General features: G+C 37.5%; 1 protein-coding gene across 2 annotated transcripts in view; it reads right to left on the bottom strand.

Moving 5' to 3' along the window:
- Window positions 1-1,344: 1,344 nt before the first annotated feature.
- Window positions 1,345-19,479, bottom strand: part of LTN1 (listerin E3 ubiquitin protein ligase 1) — a 57,089-nt gene continuing 38,954 nt past the window's right edge. For both annotated transcript variants that reach the window (XM_068971178.1, XM_068971188.1), the window contains 8 exons: window positions 19,033-19,270; window positions 18,346-18,420; window positions 14,114-14,300; window positions 9,401-9,572; window positions 8,108-8,328; window positions 6,207-6,401; window positions 4,673-4,840; window positions 1,345-3,770 (listed from right to left, as the gene is read on the bottom strand). In XM_068971178.1, coding sequence (XP_068827279.1) covers window positions 3,708-3,770; window positions 4,673-4,840; window positions 6,207-6,401; window positions 8,108-8,328; window positions 9,401-9,572; window positions 14,114-14,300; window positions 18,346-18,420; window positions 19,033-19,270 — 1,319 coding nt within the window. In that variant the 3' untranslated portion in view covers window positions 1,345-3,707. The remainder of the gene's footprint in view (window positions 3,771-4,672; window positions 4,841-6,206; window positions 6,402-8,107; window positions 8,329-9,400; window positions 9,573-14,113; window positions 14,301-18,345; window positions 18,421-19,032; window positions 19,271-19,479) is intronic.

Below are 19,479 nucleotides of genomic sequence, written 5' to 3'. Positions count from 1 at the left end.
CTGGCAAAGCCAAAAGAGCCTCCTGGTCCCACCAGTTAAAGCCTAGGATGGACACCTACCAGATTCTTCCATAAGACAACTCATAGTAAGGGCAAATTGGTCATGAGAGAACACAGGAGGGGAAAAGAGAGTTAAGAGAGCTCTTGGACGGCAGAGGACATGTCTATCTAAGAAAAGTCTTAAAGAAGAATAAGACTACTCTGCGAGATTAATTGTAAAGCTATTTTTTAAAGAAAGAAATATATACGTAGAATTAACACAGATAAATAGACCAATGGAATAGAATACAGAGACCGGAAACCAATACACATACAACAAGATTTGGTAATGTAAGTGAGAAGGCACTGCAAAGTCAATGGGTAATGGACAGACTGTTTAATAGATAATATTATGAAAGCTGGCTACCAATATGGGGTAGGATTTCTACCTAACACTCACGAAATTGCGTTTCAGGTAAATTAGGTATATGTTGAAATTCGTAACTTTTAGAACAAAATATGTAATATATACATATATATTTTTAAATCTGAGGGAAGGAACCAGTTTTTAAAAACGAACACAGAAAAGCCTCAGCCATAAAGGAAAAGAATGATCAATCTGACTAAATTTAACAGAAAAATTCTGTATAATTACAGACAGCCAAAGACCATGTTAATGTCAAGCCACCTGCCAGAAGAATCCCTGTCCATATCATGTGCAATCTGCAGGGAAAACAGGCATATAGATCATATATTCACAAATAAAGACCAATAAATATATGGAATAAAGCTAAGATTCATGGTAGCCAGGGAAATACAAATGAAAACAAAGAGCTACTATCTCACAGCTCCAACTGGAAAACTTGAAAAGTGATAAGACTAAGTGTTTTGGTGATGACGTGGGAAAACCAGAATCCTCTTGTATCACCATTGAGAGCACAAACTTACACGCCACTCTGGAGAGCAATCTGTCAACATGTAAGAGTCAGACACAACTTAGCGACTGAACAACAACAACAAAGTCACAGAGCACATATCTAAAATCAGAATATCTGTTACCTGAAATCCCATTTGGGGGCGTGTGTTCAGAATACCTAGCATGTTTCATCTGCGTAAGAAAATATTATCAAGAGTGTACACTGGCAGCGCTGTTCAAAATGGCAAAGAGTAACAACTGAAATGACCATTAGTGAGGGAAACGATAAGCAAACTGGTATAATGATACAAAACAGCAGTAATGTTGAACGGAAAGGGAAACTTACAAAAGAACACATCACAAAATTTTGAAAAACTGCTGTATTATTTATGGACACAAACATGTGGTAAAATATAAAATCTTAAGCAGGAAGGAGTCATACCAACTTCAGGAGGGTGAGCGAGCTCCAGTGAGGGAAGGAGGAGATGGTCTCAGGGAAGAGTACAAAAGAGTAACATTTTATTTCTTTAAAAATCAGAAGCAAATGTGGCAAAATAGTTTATGAAGAGTACAAGGGTATTTATATTATTATTATTGTTATGTATATTTGAAATATTTTGCAATTAAAAAGAATTTTAATGGGCACATATGGTATAACAATAAAATAATTATTCACACCATACAAACTCAAGTAATGACATTGCTTTAAGCCACAGAAACTTATATACATACATTACAGCATGTGATAAATAAGAGTTAAAAATAAATTCTAAAATTTGCAATTTACATCAGGGCTTTAAATTAACAATTTTGCTAATAGGCTCTGAATCTCATGCAATTTTAAAATGTCCTTAATGCTAGAATTTTTAGGGATGCTCTCGAGTTGTCAAAGCTATATAAACAAATTTAATTATAATGTGATATTCTGAATTTCAGTTTTATTTCGGAAAGCTTCTTCTTTAGTGTATAAACAATAACAAGCTTTACATTTGTATTTACAAGTCTCAAAGAAATGTGCCAAGAGTCCTAAGTATGACGAGTAGGCATTTCACTTAATTATACTGTTTCACGGGAGAACCTGATGCCCTGAAGAATAATGTGGAAAAACAAAGCTCCATTATTCCCTTTTCTTTTCTACTTGGGGTCTGGGTCAGAAGCAAGATGTACCACTACTGGAAAAGTTATAAACAAAGCCTTACTATAAAACAATTTTAAAGGAAAACTGTGTAATTTTCACAAAGGAGTAACACAATCTTTTGGGTTTACTATGTCAGAGAAAGACATAGGAAAAAGAGAGAATATTTTAAGAAAGGGGTTAAGAAGAGGTAGTGGAATTTTGCTATCTGTATTCCTTGAGCCTAAGGCTATAAGATAATAAATACTACAGAGAAAATTTTAGGAGACAGATAAAACTGGGCAGGACACTGCATCTACAATACAACTCAAGATCTTTAACTCACACGGAATTCTTCAGTCTCCACTACAATGTTCTGACCACATTCATACTATTTCAATAATAACCATTTTACCCAGTAGATAGTAAGCAGTAATTTTATTTAACAGGAGTTGCTTTTTGCCAATTAAACATTTGCAACAGAGATGATTAGCTGAGTCTTCATGTTACCTTGCTATGAGACAGGCTAATTATTTCCCATGTGATGGAAGACTGCAAAAAATTTATTCCAAGTTCCAAACTTTCACACTTTTATATTTTGGGCACAGTTTTTAAGGGCAGTAATGCTGTAGCAGACCTCACGTCTTCACCTACCCCATTTCAGCCTGTTATACTGAATTATACTTAGTATTAAAATGTCTAACTCGCACTTATGAAGGCTAGAAAAAATTAGCTCCCCTCAACTCTCTCTAATTTAGTGTAATTCTGACCAGTAAGAATAGCAAAATTTGCTTACAAAATTTAAAGCCTCCAACAATGTTTTTATATTTTTTGCTTTTTCCACCATTCTTAAGTTTCAGAAATAGCTCACTATTTCTTTGCTCTTGACAGAGAATAGGAACCACTCTGCTTCATGAATGAAATAAGGTGACTTCTGTTTCTCTCAAATTCTCACCCTCCGGAGACTCACTGCAACTGAGTAATAAATTCACTGACACGTCTGCAATCCAAATTTCACTAGCACAAGGAAATTCTCTTACAGTAAAAAGGTCAGTGTTCTGAATTTAATTTTCTGAATTTCAAAACCCTTAATAAATGGAGGCACCTGAAAGTTCAGTTTATACTCTTTTACATAGGCTTTCAGAGCATGCTTTAAATAGCTTAAGATAAGCTATATTAATAGCTTATGTCACTTTATCATTAAAATAATCTACAAATATCAGAAAACTAATTAATTTTTTTGTTGTAACTAATAAATAAGTCTCAAAATATCTGTGGATATAAATCAACCCTCTCATTTACCTCACTCGGACTGTTCTAAACATAGATAAACTAACTGAATAAGTTTATCAATATAATATACTTGTGCAATGCTTTCACTAATTCCAATTCTGTACTTTAGGGTTTTTCCATATTTATTGTACAAAGCGATTAAACTATTAATATAAATATTTTTCTCTCCAATATGTAATATTTTTATGTAAAAGAAAAGGTTTCCAAACATTTACAAAGCAATCTAAAGATAAGTAAACCTGATTTTAGGATCATTACATGAACCAAAATAATTTTCCAGAGAAGGCCCTATTTGAAAGTAATGCTCAGTGGCCTCCTCACATTAGCACTTCAAGATGAATCCAAATCCACTGCCTTTGCTTGAATTTCTTCAGGGATCAATTCCAATGAGGGGAAAAAAAAAATCTCAGAAAAAGGTCTCGCGACAGAGTGGACAAGTGGATTTGTTGCTGGATGTAAACCATTTGTACTGAAAAAGAAAAGTCTAAGTGTTAAAAACTTTTTACACTGCCATTTTACATATACGTCTAAAGTAACAATTTTTTAATATAAAAATTTACTTTATTAATTACACAAAATGGAAGTTAAAGAAAACATTTCTTATCAAACTGGCCAAGTTGAAAAGACAATATTATCTTTTTTAAAAAATAAAACAAGATGAATACAGCAATCCTTTATTGAACAATGATGCTCAGCTTTGCATATTCCATTTAAATAGTGGTAGGTTTTACATAAATCATCTTCTTTTAATCCTTTCAACAACCTTTAGAAAAGTATTACTATCTCCATTTTACAGATGAGAAAACTGGAACGCAGGTCAGTAAGTTGGTGCTTTGCAGACTAAAGTAACTTTAAAATGATTAAAGTAAGAAAAGGGAGACTACTGAAGTGTTTGTTCTTTGCATTCATCTCCAAATCAACACGGTTCAGTGCTCCTTCCAGAGGCCAGTGGTTCTCCGCACTCAGGCTCACGCTCACAAACATGGAAGTGTATAAAGAAACCTGCTGTGACGGGACTGAGCATAGTGAGACTTTCTTTATGATGTCTGAAAAGGGCAAAAAGCTCTGATGCCAGATGGCTCTCAGTTCCAATTTGTTCAGTCTCCTTTATGGTATACATCTTACAAAGCCATCCATTTTTTAAGTGTCAAGAGCTATTTTAGAAACTTCCATTTATTAAAGTGCTTTGATGCCACCAGTCTCAGTAAATTACTAATTTTCTTTTACAGATTTTGAAAAATCATTTTTAATATGTCTCCCATTAACCACAATTAAGAGTTTAACATCCACAGTTTTCCAAGGTTAGATATGATCCATATATAATATTAATATATGTATGATATAAATAAGCTAGTTTCTCTTTAGACTTACCAAACAAGCTGAATGGAACTTTTTTTTGCACGTTCTACAGGCTTTTTTGGGAAGAGAATAGTTGAAACCGTGAATGACTGAGAAACAAATCATGCAATCTTCAACACCCTCAAAACGTTTGTCTACATTATTTTTCCATAATGCTAAGCCTTCCATAATACTTCCATTCTGTTAACAAGGAAAAAAAAACCAATAAAGTTAATATACCCTTTAAATCACCAATATCATCTTTATTCAATTTCACAAATTTTAAAATTGCATCATAATCTGGAGAGAAGAGAATCCGCTTGGCTATATTCACAATTCTAAGTTTTATGAATACTGGTTTTCAAAATGACCTCCCACGTTTTAGGAACCAGGTACGTTTCTTCATTAAGTGTCGACTTGAAAGAAAGGCTTCTGACCCAGTTTTCAATTTTTATAGTCTTAGCTTGTTATTTGATGAAACTGTTTAAATAAGTTGTTTGGATCAGTTCTCCTAACTTTTAATTAAAAATGATGTAATTAACTATCTCACCTACTCAAATGCTGATTGTTCCAGCTCTATAATACTAGTGAACAGACTTGTTTTAAAATACTTTTCCTCTACTGTAGAATGCCTGAGAAGCATCACCAGGTGCAAACAAAACTAGAGAAGACTTAACAATTTGTTTAAAATGCAAAAAGGTCTTTGAAAGTACTGGGATTTCTCTAACCACAGGAGGAGAGGTGAAACGTTAAAGTAAAAGTAGCTCAGAAGACATTCAGCTGTCCCGAGACTTACAGAAAGATTCCCTCTCAAACTTTAATACCAGGTATTGTTCTATAACATCTACAGGGTCAATGAAGAAGAGTCGATTCTTTTCAAACACAAGGGAAAAATGCTATAGAGCATTTTTAATTTTAAAAAATTAAAATAAGCTTGGCAGGGTCAAATCATTTAGACATATATCTGTTTCAGTTTCTGTTCAGTCACTCAGTCGTGTCTGACTCCTTGTGAAACTGTGGACTGGAGCACGCCAGGCTTCCCTGTCCATCACCAACTCCTGGAGCTTGCGCAAACTCATGTCCATTGAGTTGGTGATGCCATCCAACCATCTCATCCTCTGTCATACCCTTCTCTTCCTGCCCTCAATCCTTCCCAGCATCAGGGTCTTTTCAAATGAGTTGGTTCTTCGCATCAGGTGGCCAAGGGATTGAAGAGTCAGCTTCAGCATCAGTCCTTCCAATGAATATTCAGGACTGATTTCCTTTAGGATGGACTGTTTGGATCTCCTTGCAGTCCAAGGGACTCTCAAGAGTCTTCTCCAGGACCACAGTTCAAAAGCATCAACTCTTCAGTTCTCAATCTTTAGTTTTGGTCCAACTCTCACATCCTTAATGACTACTGGAAAAACCGTAGCTTTGACTATATGGACTTTTGTCAGATTCAACAAAAGATAGTAGCCATTTCTACTGAAGCAGAACAGAGAAAGTTTCACTGCCCTTTCACACAGTAAAGCAGCGACTTCTCTCTAGTTCAGAAAGCCTAACAAGCATGTACATGGACACTTACTTGATGGGTGAGGTAAGTGCTTAGCTGAAGCATCCAGTTTCGCCACTGCTGCACAGCCACTCCAACTCTTTTCCCACTCTCCACTGTTATTGAGCCCAGTGGATAATTTGAAGGCAGCTGTATTATAAGTTCAATCACTATATCCTCAATGCTGTAAGTGGCCATGACTTCTCGAGTAGTAGCTCGAGCTTTAACCTGCAACATATGAAAGGTAATTTTTTTTTGGCCAATTTTCTTTTCCTCTCCTTTATTCAAAAACCATCTTGACAGGTTGACAGATAGCAGCCAGTCCTCATTCAAACAAAACACGGGTAAACATATTCACTTATCTAATGTGAGATATTTAAGAAATAGGTTCAAATATCTGACGTGTTTCCTAGTGATGTTATGACAAAGATGTTTTTAAAAGAAATGCACTGAAAAAGTATGTTTTGATTATATTAGCCTTGTCATATTGTAGTTTTTGAATAGAAGAGTATAGAATGGGTTATTATTAATTATCCCTTCTCTTCCAAAGTCAGTATATCAAATATCACTTCTATTTAGATGTCTTTCAAGTTTTCCCTCGGAGAAGGCAATGGCACCCCACTCCAGTATTCTTGCCTGGAAAATCCCATGGGTGGAGGAGCCTAGTAGGCTGCCGTCTACGGGGTCGCACAGAGTTGGACACGACTGAAGTGACTTAGCAGCAGCAGCAGCAGCAGCAGCAGCAGCAACAGCAAGTCTTTCCCTACCACAGAATTCCCCTGAGCTTTAGAACCAATCATCAACTGCCAGAATATTTATACCTGATCTTGATTTTCTTACTAGGATTGCAAACTCAATAGAGAATACAAATCACCATCCTTTAAAAATTTATTCTTCTGACTTTCATATTCTATGCTAAAAAGTGTAGCATCATCTTAAATTTCTCTTTCAGATATGAATTAGCTGTACGTTTGGTTAAATCACCACAGAATTTCTCACATCCCTCCCCTTTTAAGGACTAGTCTCACTGATACTGTTTCCCACAGGCCCTCCTCATAATGTCTACACATTATGAGCCTCCCTAACTGCTCACATGAACCCACGGCCCATGCCAACAGCCCACGCTAAGACTTCAGTCACAGCAATTTCACTGCTTTAACTGCGACACCGTCACTGCCTCGGAAGAAAAAAGTTAGTGGCTACGCAGTACTAAATATTTTAGACTGTTAGTTGATGCCTTGTCCAGTATGGACTCAATTCATCACAGAAGCAGTCTGTTCTCTATTTACCTTCATGAAAACTACTTTATATGAATACTGGGCTACTCATTATTTCTTAAGCAATCACAGAAATTATTAATAGATTCTCATCTTCAAACTTTTTGCTTTTGCTGTGCTGTTTTCTCTATATTAAATGCTGTAACCCATAGGAGCATCCTGCCGACCTCAAAATAAACTGCCCCCATCAAGTCTTACGCAGGCCCCTAAGCCGGATGACCTTTACCCACCCTAACTGCAGAACACTCTTCCTCTTAATGTGCCACTTTCCAGTTTCCAATGCAAAGAAACATTACCAGTATTACCCCTCTTTCCTTTATCGGACTGCATGTTATTACACAACAGGAATGTGACCCTCTGAACTGTCTATTTTGCAGGTGACTGCACAAAGCACCTGGCATCTATACGTATTCCGATATATATTTTGAATTAACTAATGAATGTTCAAAAACTATTTAGCATAGGTAAACGAAATTATAACATCACTTCAATCGATGCATTAATTTGAGATCTGATGTCCAAGAATCAGAAAATAAAGTAGACAATTTCTGTAATTTCTGAACCAAGAGCTACAATTGTGATCATACTCACTACAATGGATAGGCATAATCAATACTGAGACAACTTTTCCAGAAAAAAATTCAAGATAATACTAACCGTCATGCCATTAAACAGCTGTGTACTTGTTTGTACAGAAGATATTTCTTGAAACGAAAGAACACTGCTAACATACTTGCTGGTAAATCTATCTACGATATTGAAAACACGCTTCTCACTACTGTTCCACCACAGCCTAACCATGGCTGGCAAGTCTTTTAATGTCATGTGGTAGACTGAACAAGCCAAGTGTGGAATATGGTAGGGAAGAGCTGAGGTATCTGAGGAAAAAACAAATTCTTAGTTAGCAACACGTATCTCTTACACAGAACAGACTAATACGAGTACTTTCCTTGGAAAATCACTTTCAATTCTTAACACTAGCGCTAGAGCTCATAAAACAAATATACCAAGGAAACCAGAGCTCTGTAGAATATTAGCTTTTTCTCCCACATTCGAAATGAACAATTAGAATGGTAGAAAGAAGATCCTGAAGGATACTGAAAAATCTGCCCCCAAATAGCACTATTTTGCAGGAAAGATCACAAATAAAATGAAGCACACACACTTCAAAGAGGAAAAATTAAAGATTCTTTTTCTTATGAAAGTGAAGTCGCTCAGTCATGTCCGACTCTTTGGGACCACATGCACTGCAGCCTATCAGGCTCTTCCATCCATGGGATCCAGGCAAGAGTACTGGAGTGGGTTGCGATTCCCTTCTCCAGGGGATCTTCCCAACCCAGGGATTGAACCCGGGTCTCCTGCATTGCAGGCAGACGCTTTACCGTCTGAACTACCAGGGAAGCCCCAAATTATGAAAAAAATATTGGTGGCCTTTACTTTCCCCAGAGTTCACTGATGTGTTATACAGAAGTTCTAGAGTCCTACTGTACTACTCACAAGACAAAGTTCCAACCTCAGATCTCCAAGGCATTTAAAACAATTCCTATTCTCAGGATATCCTTTTTAACACTGAGGCATAGCTAGATGCATGCATTTCTACCCCTTCAGCTAAAATGTGAGCTCCCGGAGTGAAAAAATAATAAATTTTACTCATCTTCGTTTCCCCAACAGAAGACAATCCACAGGCCTACAAAACATTATTGGCTACAGAGTAAAAGATAATAGTAATCAAGAAACTGAGCTCCAAAAATTAATGAAATTCCTAAAAACTTTAACTGTAAGATCTAATTATTTATTCTATGTAGAGAAATAGGGAAAATCTGGCACTTCAACAATGTCATACAGGGGACCCACGTTTGGGGTTACTCTCCATGTCCTCATGGTAGAGAGTCATACAACCTGACTTGAGCCTCGTCCCCAGGAAGAAATACACACACACATCATACTGACCTCTAATACCCAACTGGAGCTCCTCTGTAAAGAAAGTTCGAGGGTCCTTATTGGAGAGCTCAACAGCTGTCTCTGCAAAGGCTGGATTTTCTGGCATAAGCCTGAACAGGTGATAAAGCAATTTATTCAAACTTTTTGTTTTTCGAAGGTACATTGAATACAGAGCTCGAAGCTGGTGGAAATGAGAGAATTTTTATTAGTAAACCCAATTAAATAGGACATTCAGCAAACCTGGAATGAATTAAAGTATAAAGTATAAACTTCCCTATGAAGTTTATACTTTATAAAGTATAAAGTATAAACCACTGGGGGTGGTCCAGTGGCTGAGACTCCATCCTCCCTGTGCAGGGGGCCCAGGTGCAATCCCTGGTCGAGGAAACTAGATCCCACATGCTGCCACTAAGATCCAGCACCGCCAAATAAATAAATAAATATTTTAAAATATATATATATTACCTATATATATAGTACAATGTATATATATGTGTGTGTGTATATACATATATAGTACAAGAACACAATGAAAAAATGCATTTATCTGAATACTGAGAATGACATGGAAGAGTCCTACAAAATACATCACACAGTGTTACTTTCCAGTCGAGTTGTCTGATGACCCTGCTTCCCCTTCTCATATACTAGCAGAAGTTCTCACTACCCCTTTGTTATCACACATATGCCTCTAACATCTTAACCAAACTGTCTCCTATTGATAAGTTCACCGCCACTTGGGAGTCTGAGCTGAGAAAAATCTATTTGCCACTGCCCACAGATGCTTCACTCATTCTCCTCCCAAATCTTCCACACCACAATCTCTAATCTTTCAAAATTCTGCTCAGAACGAATCCCACTGCTATGGCTGCCCTCACCCTACACCAAACATTCCAGCATCCCTTTATGACAGCACAATCTGGCAGCTCAAAACGTCCTGGAGTTGTTTTATAAATCAAGAAACTTCACCTAATAATATGGCTTTTTTTTTCTGATTTTTTTCTTAAAAATAGGAAAAATCTGGCACCACGGGGTATACTACAGGTATCCACATGAGACATGTGCTTTAGAAACTCATTCCTCAATGATGTAGTTTTCATTTGTTCACATTTACCTTGCAGTTCTTTGGTATTTGTACCTGTTTTAAAATTCCTTTTTCCACTATGCCATATTGTCTCCTCAGAGTACACAGACACCATTTTCTGGACACAATGAATGCTCAGATACAAAGATCAAGCCACAGGATCTGGCATTTGGGATTCTTAAAAAATCAACCAAAAGACCTTTACCATGAAAAAATCTGGAGGACACTACCTTTACCAAGTAACCAAACTTAACATCACCAAATAAGAGGACACACGATATTTTGTGCTCCTAAGGTGACAGCGAGAACACAGCACCACCGTGCAGCAAATCCTCTTGCTGAAAAATAACCAGAATATAACTAGGAGGAAACTACACACAAACCCCAACTGGAAGAGAGTTTACAAAATAACTGACTTGGTGAATGACAAGTAAGAAAAGGAGAGGAATTATAAGCTAAAGAAATATGATAGACAAATACAAACATAATCCTTGACTGAATCCTCAATAGAAAAGGAAATAAAACTATAAAGGACATTACTGGGAAAACTGGGAAATTGCTACTTTTTTAGGGGGCAAATTTTAAATACTAATAGATAGTATTATTGCATCAAAATTAGAGTATAATATCTGTATTACATTTACGATGAAACATGTTCTTATCTTAGGAGTTTAGGTGTATGTACATGGGTGCTTGGTTGTGCCTGACTCTTTGTGACCCCAGGGACTGTAGCTGGCCAGGCTCCTCTGTCCATGGGATTTCCCAGGCAAGAATACTGGAATGGACTGCCATTTCCTACTCCACTAGATCTTCCTGACCCACGGATCAAACCGAGTCTCTTGTGTCTCCTGTGTTGGCAGGCAGATTCTTTACCACTGCACCATCTGGGAAGGCCATTTCTAGGACATACATGTTTAAATACTTTTAGCAAAGCATCATGATGTCTGCTGCCTACCATCTCTGCAAATCTGAATATTTTTCAAAATAAAAAGTTGGAAGGAAAGTAGAATTTTTTTAAAAATTTATTGCATATATCAATGGGTTTTTAAAAAACACATGTCTACTAGCCAGCAGTCCCACTCATAGTATACAACACAAGAGAAATTAAAATAAATGAACACACAAAAACTAAGGCATAAACCTTCACAGCAGCTTTATTCACAATCGGCAAAAAGTGGAAATAACCTAAACACCCACTGGATGACTGGATAAGCAAAATGTGTTATAGTCATACAATGAACTATGTTTTGGACATAAAAAATGATGCCATACTAACACACGCTGCATTATGAACGAACCTTGAAACCATTGTGCTATAAGAAATAAGCCAGACACAAAAGGCCATATATGTGAAAAGTCCACAGTAGGCAAATCATAGAGACAGAAAATAGGCCAGTGGTTGCAGTGGCCAGGGGGTTTGAAAGGAAAAGGGAGCAGGTGGGTAAGGGTGTCTTTTTTTTTGGTGGGGGGGGGGGGGTGTTGGGAGGACGGCTGGGTGTTGATGTGTGTGGATATTGAAAATGTTCTAAAATTAGATGGTAGTGATGGTGTACAATTCTGTAAATACACTAGAAACACCAAACTGTACTCTTTATCATTTTTTTTTTGGCCACACTGGGATCTGAAGTTCCCCGACCAGGGATCAAATCTGCGCCTCCTGCAGCAGAGGCGCCTCCTTAGCCACTGGACCACCAGAAGAGCCCCCAAAGCTGCATCCTTTAAATAAGCAAATTTCTTTTTGATGATATGTGAAATACATCTCAGCAAAACTATAAGACACGGACACACAGACACACAGACACACAGACGTTTCCAATTCAATTTAATTCACTAATTCTTTTGAGACGAATGTTAAAACCAACCCAGATTAAGGACCAAAAATTTATTTAAAAAACGGTCTGTTTTAGGATTCTCCTAATTACTGTTATTTACTGAGTTATGATGGTTTACTTGTTGACAGCTCAGCTCAACTTCTAGGCTCAATAAATGCTGATCTAATTGTGCCCCTCCCCCACCCTGGCTTAATGAAAAAGATGATGTACTCATAATTTCTGAGTGTAAGAATTATATAATTATTTCTAATTTCTGAGTATAATAAGAAATAAAAAAGATGATGTATTCCTAATTTCTGCATATAAGAATTATATAATTATTCCTAATATCTGAGTATAAGATAACAAGAACAAAATTCTTAGATATAAGGCCTCAATATGTTGCAATTTTTTAGAGATCAACAATATTCTAAGAAACAAATGCAGAAGCCCAACAAGTAGTTCTTGAAATATATAATCAGTGAATTAAGTCAAGCTCAAATCACAAATCTAAGTGGTAAGACTGAAAATAAGTAAAACAATCTGAACATCTAGATCAGTGTTGCCTCTGTGATTTCATTTTCTCCTTAGATAAACAAACGCAAAAATGTATATGTTGATATATTTGTACCAAGAAATAGATTATTGAGCTTCCCTGGTGGCTCCGGGATAAAGAACCCGCCTGCCATCGCAGGATACATGGGTTTGATCTCCAGTCCGGGAAGATCTCCTGGAGAAGGAAAGCAAAACCCACTCCAGTATTCTTGCCTGGAGAATCCCATGGGCTACAGTCCATGGGGTCGCAAAGAGTCAGGACTAAGTGACTAAACAACAACATGGGTTATTAGCAACAACCTAAGTTATAACTTAAGGATTCTGAAAATCACATTGAAAATGAATGCCATGATATTTAGTCACACTTTAAATATGTAGTGATTTAAGTCTTGTTGTATTAACCTAACACAGAAGTGACCTACTTTATTAAACTGATTCAATGTTTGAAACTTATTAACTGGAACAGAGCTTTCCAGCTTCCTTCTTAAACGTGAGACAACAGAGACATCTAGTGGCTGCTAAAATAATTTGGGCAAAATAATTACTATAGGATATTTTCATTATTTAGTGATAATAGCTTGAATTACATATGGTAATATTTCATAGGTCTTTCTCTAAACAGTGATTTTCAAATAAGGTGAATTTCCTTTGATATTCCCACAAGAGTCAGTAGTTGACCAAAGGGAAAAAGAAAATAGCAAGATCTGGTTCTTTAGAAACTGTTACTATGATAGCACAAAAGTAAATTATAGAAACCTGGTTTCCTGAAATAAACAGACTTGGTGGATACATTCAGTTAGAAAAAAACTGATCCAAGCAGAAAACTGTGGGAGGATGACAAAGTAGAGACAGAAATAAATTTAGCAGAATGTCTGTCATGAGCCAGATAAGACCAGATTAAAATGTGAGGCAAACCAATACAGTATTGTAAAGTAAAACAAAGTAAAAATAAATAAATGAATAAAGCTCTTCAACAGTAATAATGGGTAAATGGAATCTTTGGGAGAAAACATTCATTTATTGTCTTGGTGGTAATGATTTCATGAATGTATCCTTATCCCCAAAGTCTTTGAGTTGTGTACATTAAATACGTACAGCTTTTCACAAGTCAATCATCAATAAAATGGTTTTTAAATATCAGAAAATAAAATAAAATAAACTGTGAGGCATATCCTCATTTTTCTCCAAAAGGAGGGGAAGGAGAGGGTTTAAGACAGTAAGACAGAAATGCATATAGGACAGAACTGTCAAAAGCTGTCTCATTTTATTTACCTGAGATGAAGCAGCTTTGAAGAAAGTAAGTATTAATTTCCACGTGAGGAGGTACCCCAGAACATAACAGAAGTCTTCACTCAGTGGCTTGATAGTAACTATCTGTCCAACAGGAATACATCCCAAAACATTCTCTAGTAAGTCCTCTTGAGTGCTAAGAAGAGACATCAGTGCAGCTGGTGGCGACCTAAGAATCAACGATTAAACACCACAGTTTTCTTCATGATTTGTCTCTTAACAAACTGACAGCATGTATAAATTTGAAGCATTTTAGAAATATCTTCCTCTTCCTCTATTTTCCAAAAACCATTTTAAAAGTTCCCCTTTATAGGTTTAATTTTGACCCCTAATTTTGTATAAAGGCAATTATAGAGTCTGAAAGGCATAAAGTGATATAGAAATATATACATATATTTGCATATTTATAAATATGTAAGATATGCTATAAAATTTACTCTAGAAGTTAGTACTTAAAGGAAAAACTCTTTTCAGTTCAGTGCAGTCGCTCAGTCGTGTCCAATTCTTTGCAACCCCATGGACCACGGCACACCAGGCCTCCCTGTCCATCACCAGCTCCTGGAGTTTACCCAAACTCATGTCCATTAAGTCAGTGATGCCATCCAACCATCTCATCCTCTATCATCCCCTTCTCCTCACGCCTTCAATCTTTCCTAGCATCAGCATCTTTTCAAATGAGTCAGCTCTTCACATCAGGTAGCCAAAATATTGCAGTTTCAGCTTCAACATCAGTCCAGGACTGATTTCCTTTAGGATGGACTGGTTGGATCTCCTTGCAGTGCAAGGGACTCTCAAGAGTCTTCTCCAACACCACAGTTCAAAGGCATCAATTCCTCTGCGCTCAACTTTCTTTATAGTCCAACTCTCACATCCATACATGAGTACTGGAAAAATCATAGCCTTGACTAGACAGACCTTTGTGGCAAAGTAATGTCTCTGCTTTTTAATATGCTGTCTAGGTTGGTCATAAGTTTCCTTCCAAGGAGTAAGCGTCTTTTCATTTCATGGCTGCAGTCACCATCTACAGTGATTTGGGAGCCCAGAAAAACAAAGTCAGCCACTGTTTCCACTGTTTCCCCATCTATTTGCCATGAAGTGATGGGACCAAATGCCACGATGTTAGTTCTCTGAATGTTGAGCTTTAAGCCAACTTTTTCACTCTCCTCTTTCACTTTCATCAAGAGGCTCTTCAGTTCTTCGCTTTCTGCCATAAAGGTGGTGTCATCTGCATATCTGAGGTTATTGATATTTCTCCTGGCAATCTTGATTCCAGCTTGTGCTTCATCCATCCCAGCATTTCTCACGATGTACTCTGCATGTAAGTTAAATAAGCAGGGTGACAATATACAGCCTTGACGTACTCCTTTTCCTATTTGGAACCAGTCTGTTGCTCAATGTCCAGTTCTAACCGTTGCTTCCTGACCTGCATACAGATTTCTCCAGAGGCAGGTCAGGTGGTCTGGTATTCCCATCTCTTTCAGAATTTTCCAGTTTATTGTGATCCACACAGTCAAAGGCTTTGGCATAGTCAATAAAGCAGAAATAGATGTTTTTCTGGAACTCTCTTGCCTTTTCAATGATCCAGCAGAAAATGTATATTTCAACCTTTTGTTTTATAGATGAATAAAAAGCATATACCCAGAGAGGCTAACTGATTAGTCTGAAGTCCCTGCCTAGCCAGGGGAACAATTAGGGCTAACAAATCCTATCAGGTCCTTTATCAACCAACAAAGGGTTAGAAGATCACAAGACTATATTGTCTTTTAGCACAGTTAAAGAAATGTTAAAGGAAACTTAACATTCATATTAACTCATGGCAATGTAAGGTAATTTTCTTCTTTATGGAAGTAGTGTACTTATTAACATCTTTAAACAAGCTTGTAAGAGTCTCAAGAAGTGAAATACTTGTGTGTGTTGTTGTTGTTCAGTTGCCAAATCATGTCTGACACTGCAACCCCATGAACCGCAGCACACCAGGCTTCCCTGTCCCTCATCATCTCCTGGAGTTTGCCCAAGTTCATGTCCACTGAATCAGTGATGCTGTCCAACCATCTCATCTTCTGTCACCCTGTTCTCTTGCCTTCAGTCTTACCCAGCATCAGGGTCTTTTCCACAGACTTGTATCTCCAGTCAAATTCTCTCTGACATTCTGACTTCAGTCTCTTGTTTTACCTCTGTGATCTTTCTTTCCTTGTGGCCTCCTACTACCAGCCCATAAGTCAAAGTTCTCTTTAAGCTTCTGCCCTTAAGTTTTTACCTTCAGCACCACCATCTCATGTACCAACCCTTCTCCATTCCATACCAACCATCAGCAGATTTTACAAAGAACAACTCTCCACTTTACACACTAACCTCTATGCACTTTGGAACTTCTGGAATGGCCTCCAGCTCTGCTTGCTACTTGTTCAGTTTATGAATCAGCTGACGGTATCCCATCTTCTACCATACAATGCCCCGCTCTCCAGAAAATGTCATTTTGAAGGCCCTTCATCACCCTCCAGCTTTATCTTTCACTCTGTGCTCCCTGCCTACTCCACACATACTCATTTATTTGGCTGCACTGGGTCTTAGTTGCAGCACGTGGAACGTCACTGCATTGCAGCACAGGGACTCTCTAGCTGTGGCACGTGGGCTCAGTTGTTTCAGTACGCAGGTTTAGTTGCTCCCCAGAATGTGAGATCTTAGTTCCCAAACCAGGGATCAAACTCACGTCTCCTGCATTGCAAGGCAGATTCTTAACCACTGGACCACCAGAGGAGTCCCTCATTTATTCTTTTACTCAACAAATGAGGATTATTCATAATAACTCAAGGCCAACAACTGGGTGCTGGGGGTGGGGGTGGGGGGTCAGGAATAAGAGACTAAAAGCCTCACAGAGCTTATATTCCAGTGGAAGATCTAAAAATTTAAAAATATGTCACATGGTAACAACCTGATATTCCCCAAGCATATCATGAGCAGTCATGCCTCAATGCCTTTGCACATGGTGTTCCTGTAACTTTCCCCTGCCTGCTGAAATGCTCCCTAATCTGAAAGGTCTTCCCTTTCATCAGTGTCTTCCCTTCTTGGCACAGCAGTTGTGTCTCACTAACATCATCCTTTTTCTTAGCACTTGTCACACACTGTCTTCTATTATAGGGTGGTTGTTTAGTCACTCAATCGTGTCCAACTCTTTTGTGACCCAATGGACCATAACCCACCAGGCACCTCTGTCCATGAAATTTCCCAGACAAGAATAATGGAGCAGGCTGCCATTTCCTTCTCCAAAGGATCTTCCCGACGTGGAGATCAAACCCGCATCTCCTACACTGGCAGGTGGATTCTCTACTGCTGAGCCACCAGAGAAGCCCACTCAGTTTTAGGATAATACGTCGAAATTAGATTATAAGCTCCTTAAGAAAACAGCTTACTTAGCACTATATTCTCCCCTCACCATTTAATTAACACTTGCACAAAGGGGTGCTCAATACATTTTTGAAGGGGTATACTCTTTCCCCAGTTACTATGTGGCCAAAGAAAGTTTTACTAAACAGTAGCAAACTGAAAATGACTTAGAAACAATTAGAAGAAAGAGTAACTATCTCTTCAAGTGAGCTCTAAAATTCATTTATATCTTACAGATAAACATACAAGATTTGTGGAATGAATGTATTCACTAAATTTAGAGCTTCTGCATTGCCTCAGTCTTCTAAAGTCATCATGATGGATTATGAGAATTCAATGAAGCAATCCAACTTACGACGGTTTGACTTCTAATTTTTCAACACTACAATAGTGTCAAAGCGATGAGTGTTCAGTAGAAACTATACTACAAATTGTGACCTTTTTTCAGACTGGCTATATGCAGAATGATACTCTCTCACAATGCTGGGCAGTGGTGGTGAACTGTAGCTCCCAGTCAGCCACGCAATCACAAAAGTTTAACAACCAAACCACTCACAACCCAGACAACCATTCTGCTTTTCACATTCAGTACAGTACTCAATAAATTACAGGAGATATCTAAGACTTTATCATAAAACAGACTTTGGGTTGGATGCCTTTGCCCAACTGTAGGCTGATGGGAATGTTCTGAACATGCTTCAGTAGGCTAGGATAAACTGATGTTCAGCAGGTTACATGTATCAAATGTATGTTTGACTCAACATGTGTTCAACTTACAATGAGGACGTAACCCTGTACATTGAGGAAGACTTGTATTAAAAATAACTTACAAGGCTGGTTCTTCTTCTTCATCTCCATAAGACTTTAGATTATCTTGATCATATTGTGGGAATTCAGGCATCAATCTGGAAGTCAGAATATTAAGTTACATGTTTCAATGCCATTCTCCCAAAGTAATTAACCTCCAATTAAAATAAATAAATTTAAAAAAAAGAATATTAAGTTACATGAAATGGTTCATTGTTAAGTCATGCTTAGCAATAGAAAGTCCAAAACTTATTCTGTAATGAGTATATCCTTTTACTGAGCTTATTCTGAAATAATCCACTATGGCCAGGACTATATACATGTAAACTGTGCATGGAGAACAGTGACCATTCCTGTTACTGAAACGCTTAGTCAAGCTTACTCTGTTGCTGTTTTTACTTTGACTTTTTTTTTTTAAGTTTTGGTAACTTCTTTCTACTTTGACTTTTTTTCCATATGTCAAAGTCACTCAGTCTTGTCCGATTCTTTGGGACCCCAGGGACTATACAGTCCATGGAATTCTCCAGGCTAGAATACTGGAGTGCATAGCCTTTCCCTTCTCCAGGGCATCTTCCCAACCCTGGGATTGAACCCAGGTCTCCCGCATTGCATGCAGATTCTTTACCAACTTAGCTATCAGGGAAAGCCAAAACTATATTTCATTTTTTAAAAAACCACCACAATACTGATTCAACTGAAAGAATTCTTACTTGTATAGCATATGATAGACAGCAATTTGCACAGGCCGAGCTCTGTAAAGGAGTAATGGGGCTAATGTATTTAACAAAGTCTGGAGGTATTCTGGCAAGTTTGTTTTCTGACCAGCAATCAATCTTGCAGGGAGTTTCTGACTCAATAGCTGATCCTTTGGGATATAAGTTAATGTTTCACACATGGGCTTCAGCATTGCATTCTGAAATGATGTTTCAGATGTATCTCTGTTTTCTCCTGATGACAAAAAGGAAAAAAAGAGTCATACCCCAAACAAAGTGAGTAATACAACTTGACCGATTCATAGACAACCAAATGTTATTTAAGAAAATGAAATAAAAACTTGACAAACATTAGAGCAGTCCAAACTAGAAGCATGAACTGAATATGTATTTCAGATAATCTCAACTATTTAATGACTTCTATTATCTTATCCTTTAAAAGAA

This window comes from Capricornis sumatraensis, chromosome 1, assembly GCF_032405125.1.
Source record: "Capricornis sumatraensis isolate serow.1 chromosome 1, serow.2, whole genome shotgun sequence".
In the NCBI taxonomy this organism is placed as follows: domain Eukaryota; kingdom Metazoa; phylum Chordata; class Mammalia; order Artiodactyla; family Bovidae; genus Capricornis; species Capricornis sumatraensis.
Note: the sequence above shows the minus strand (reverse complement) of the source record. Positions and strands in the feature narration are given on the sequence as shown.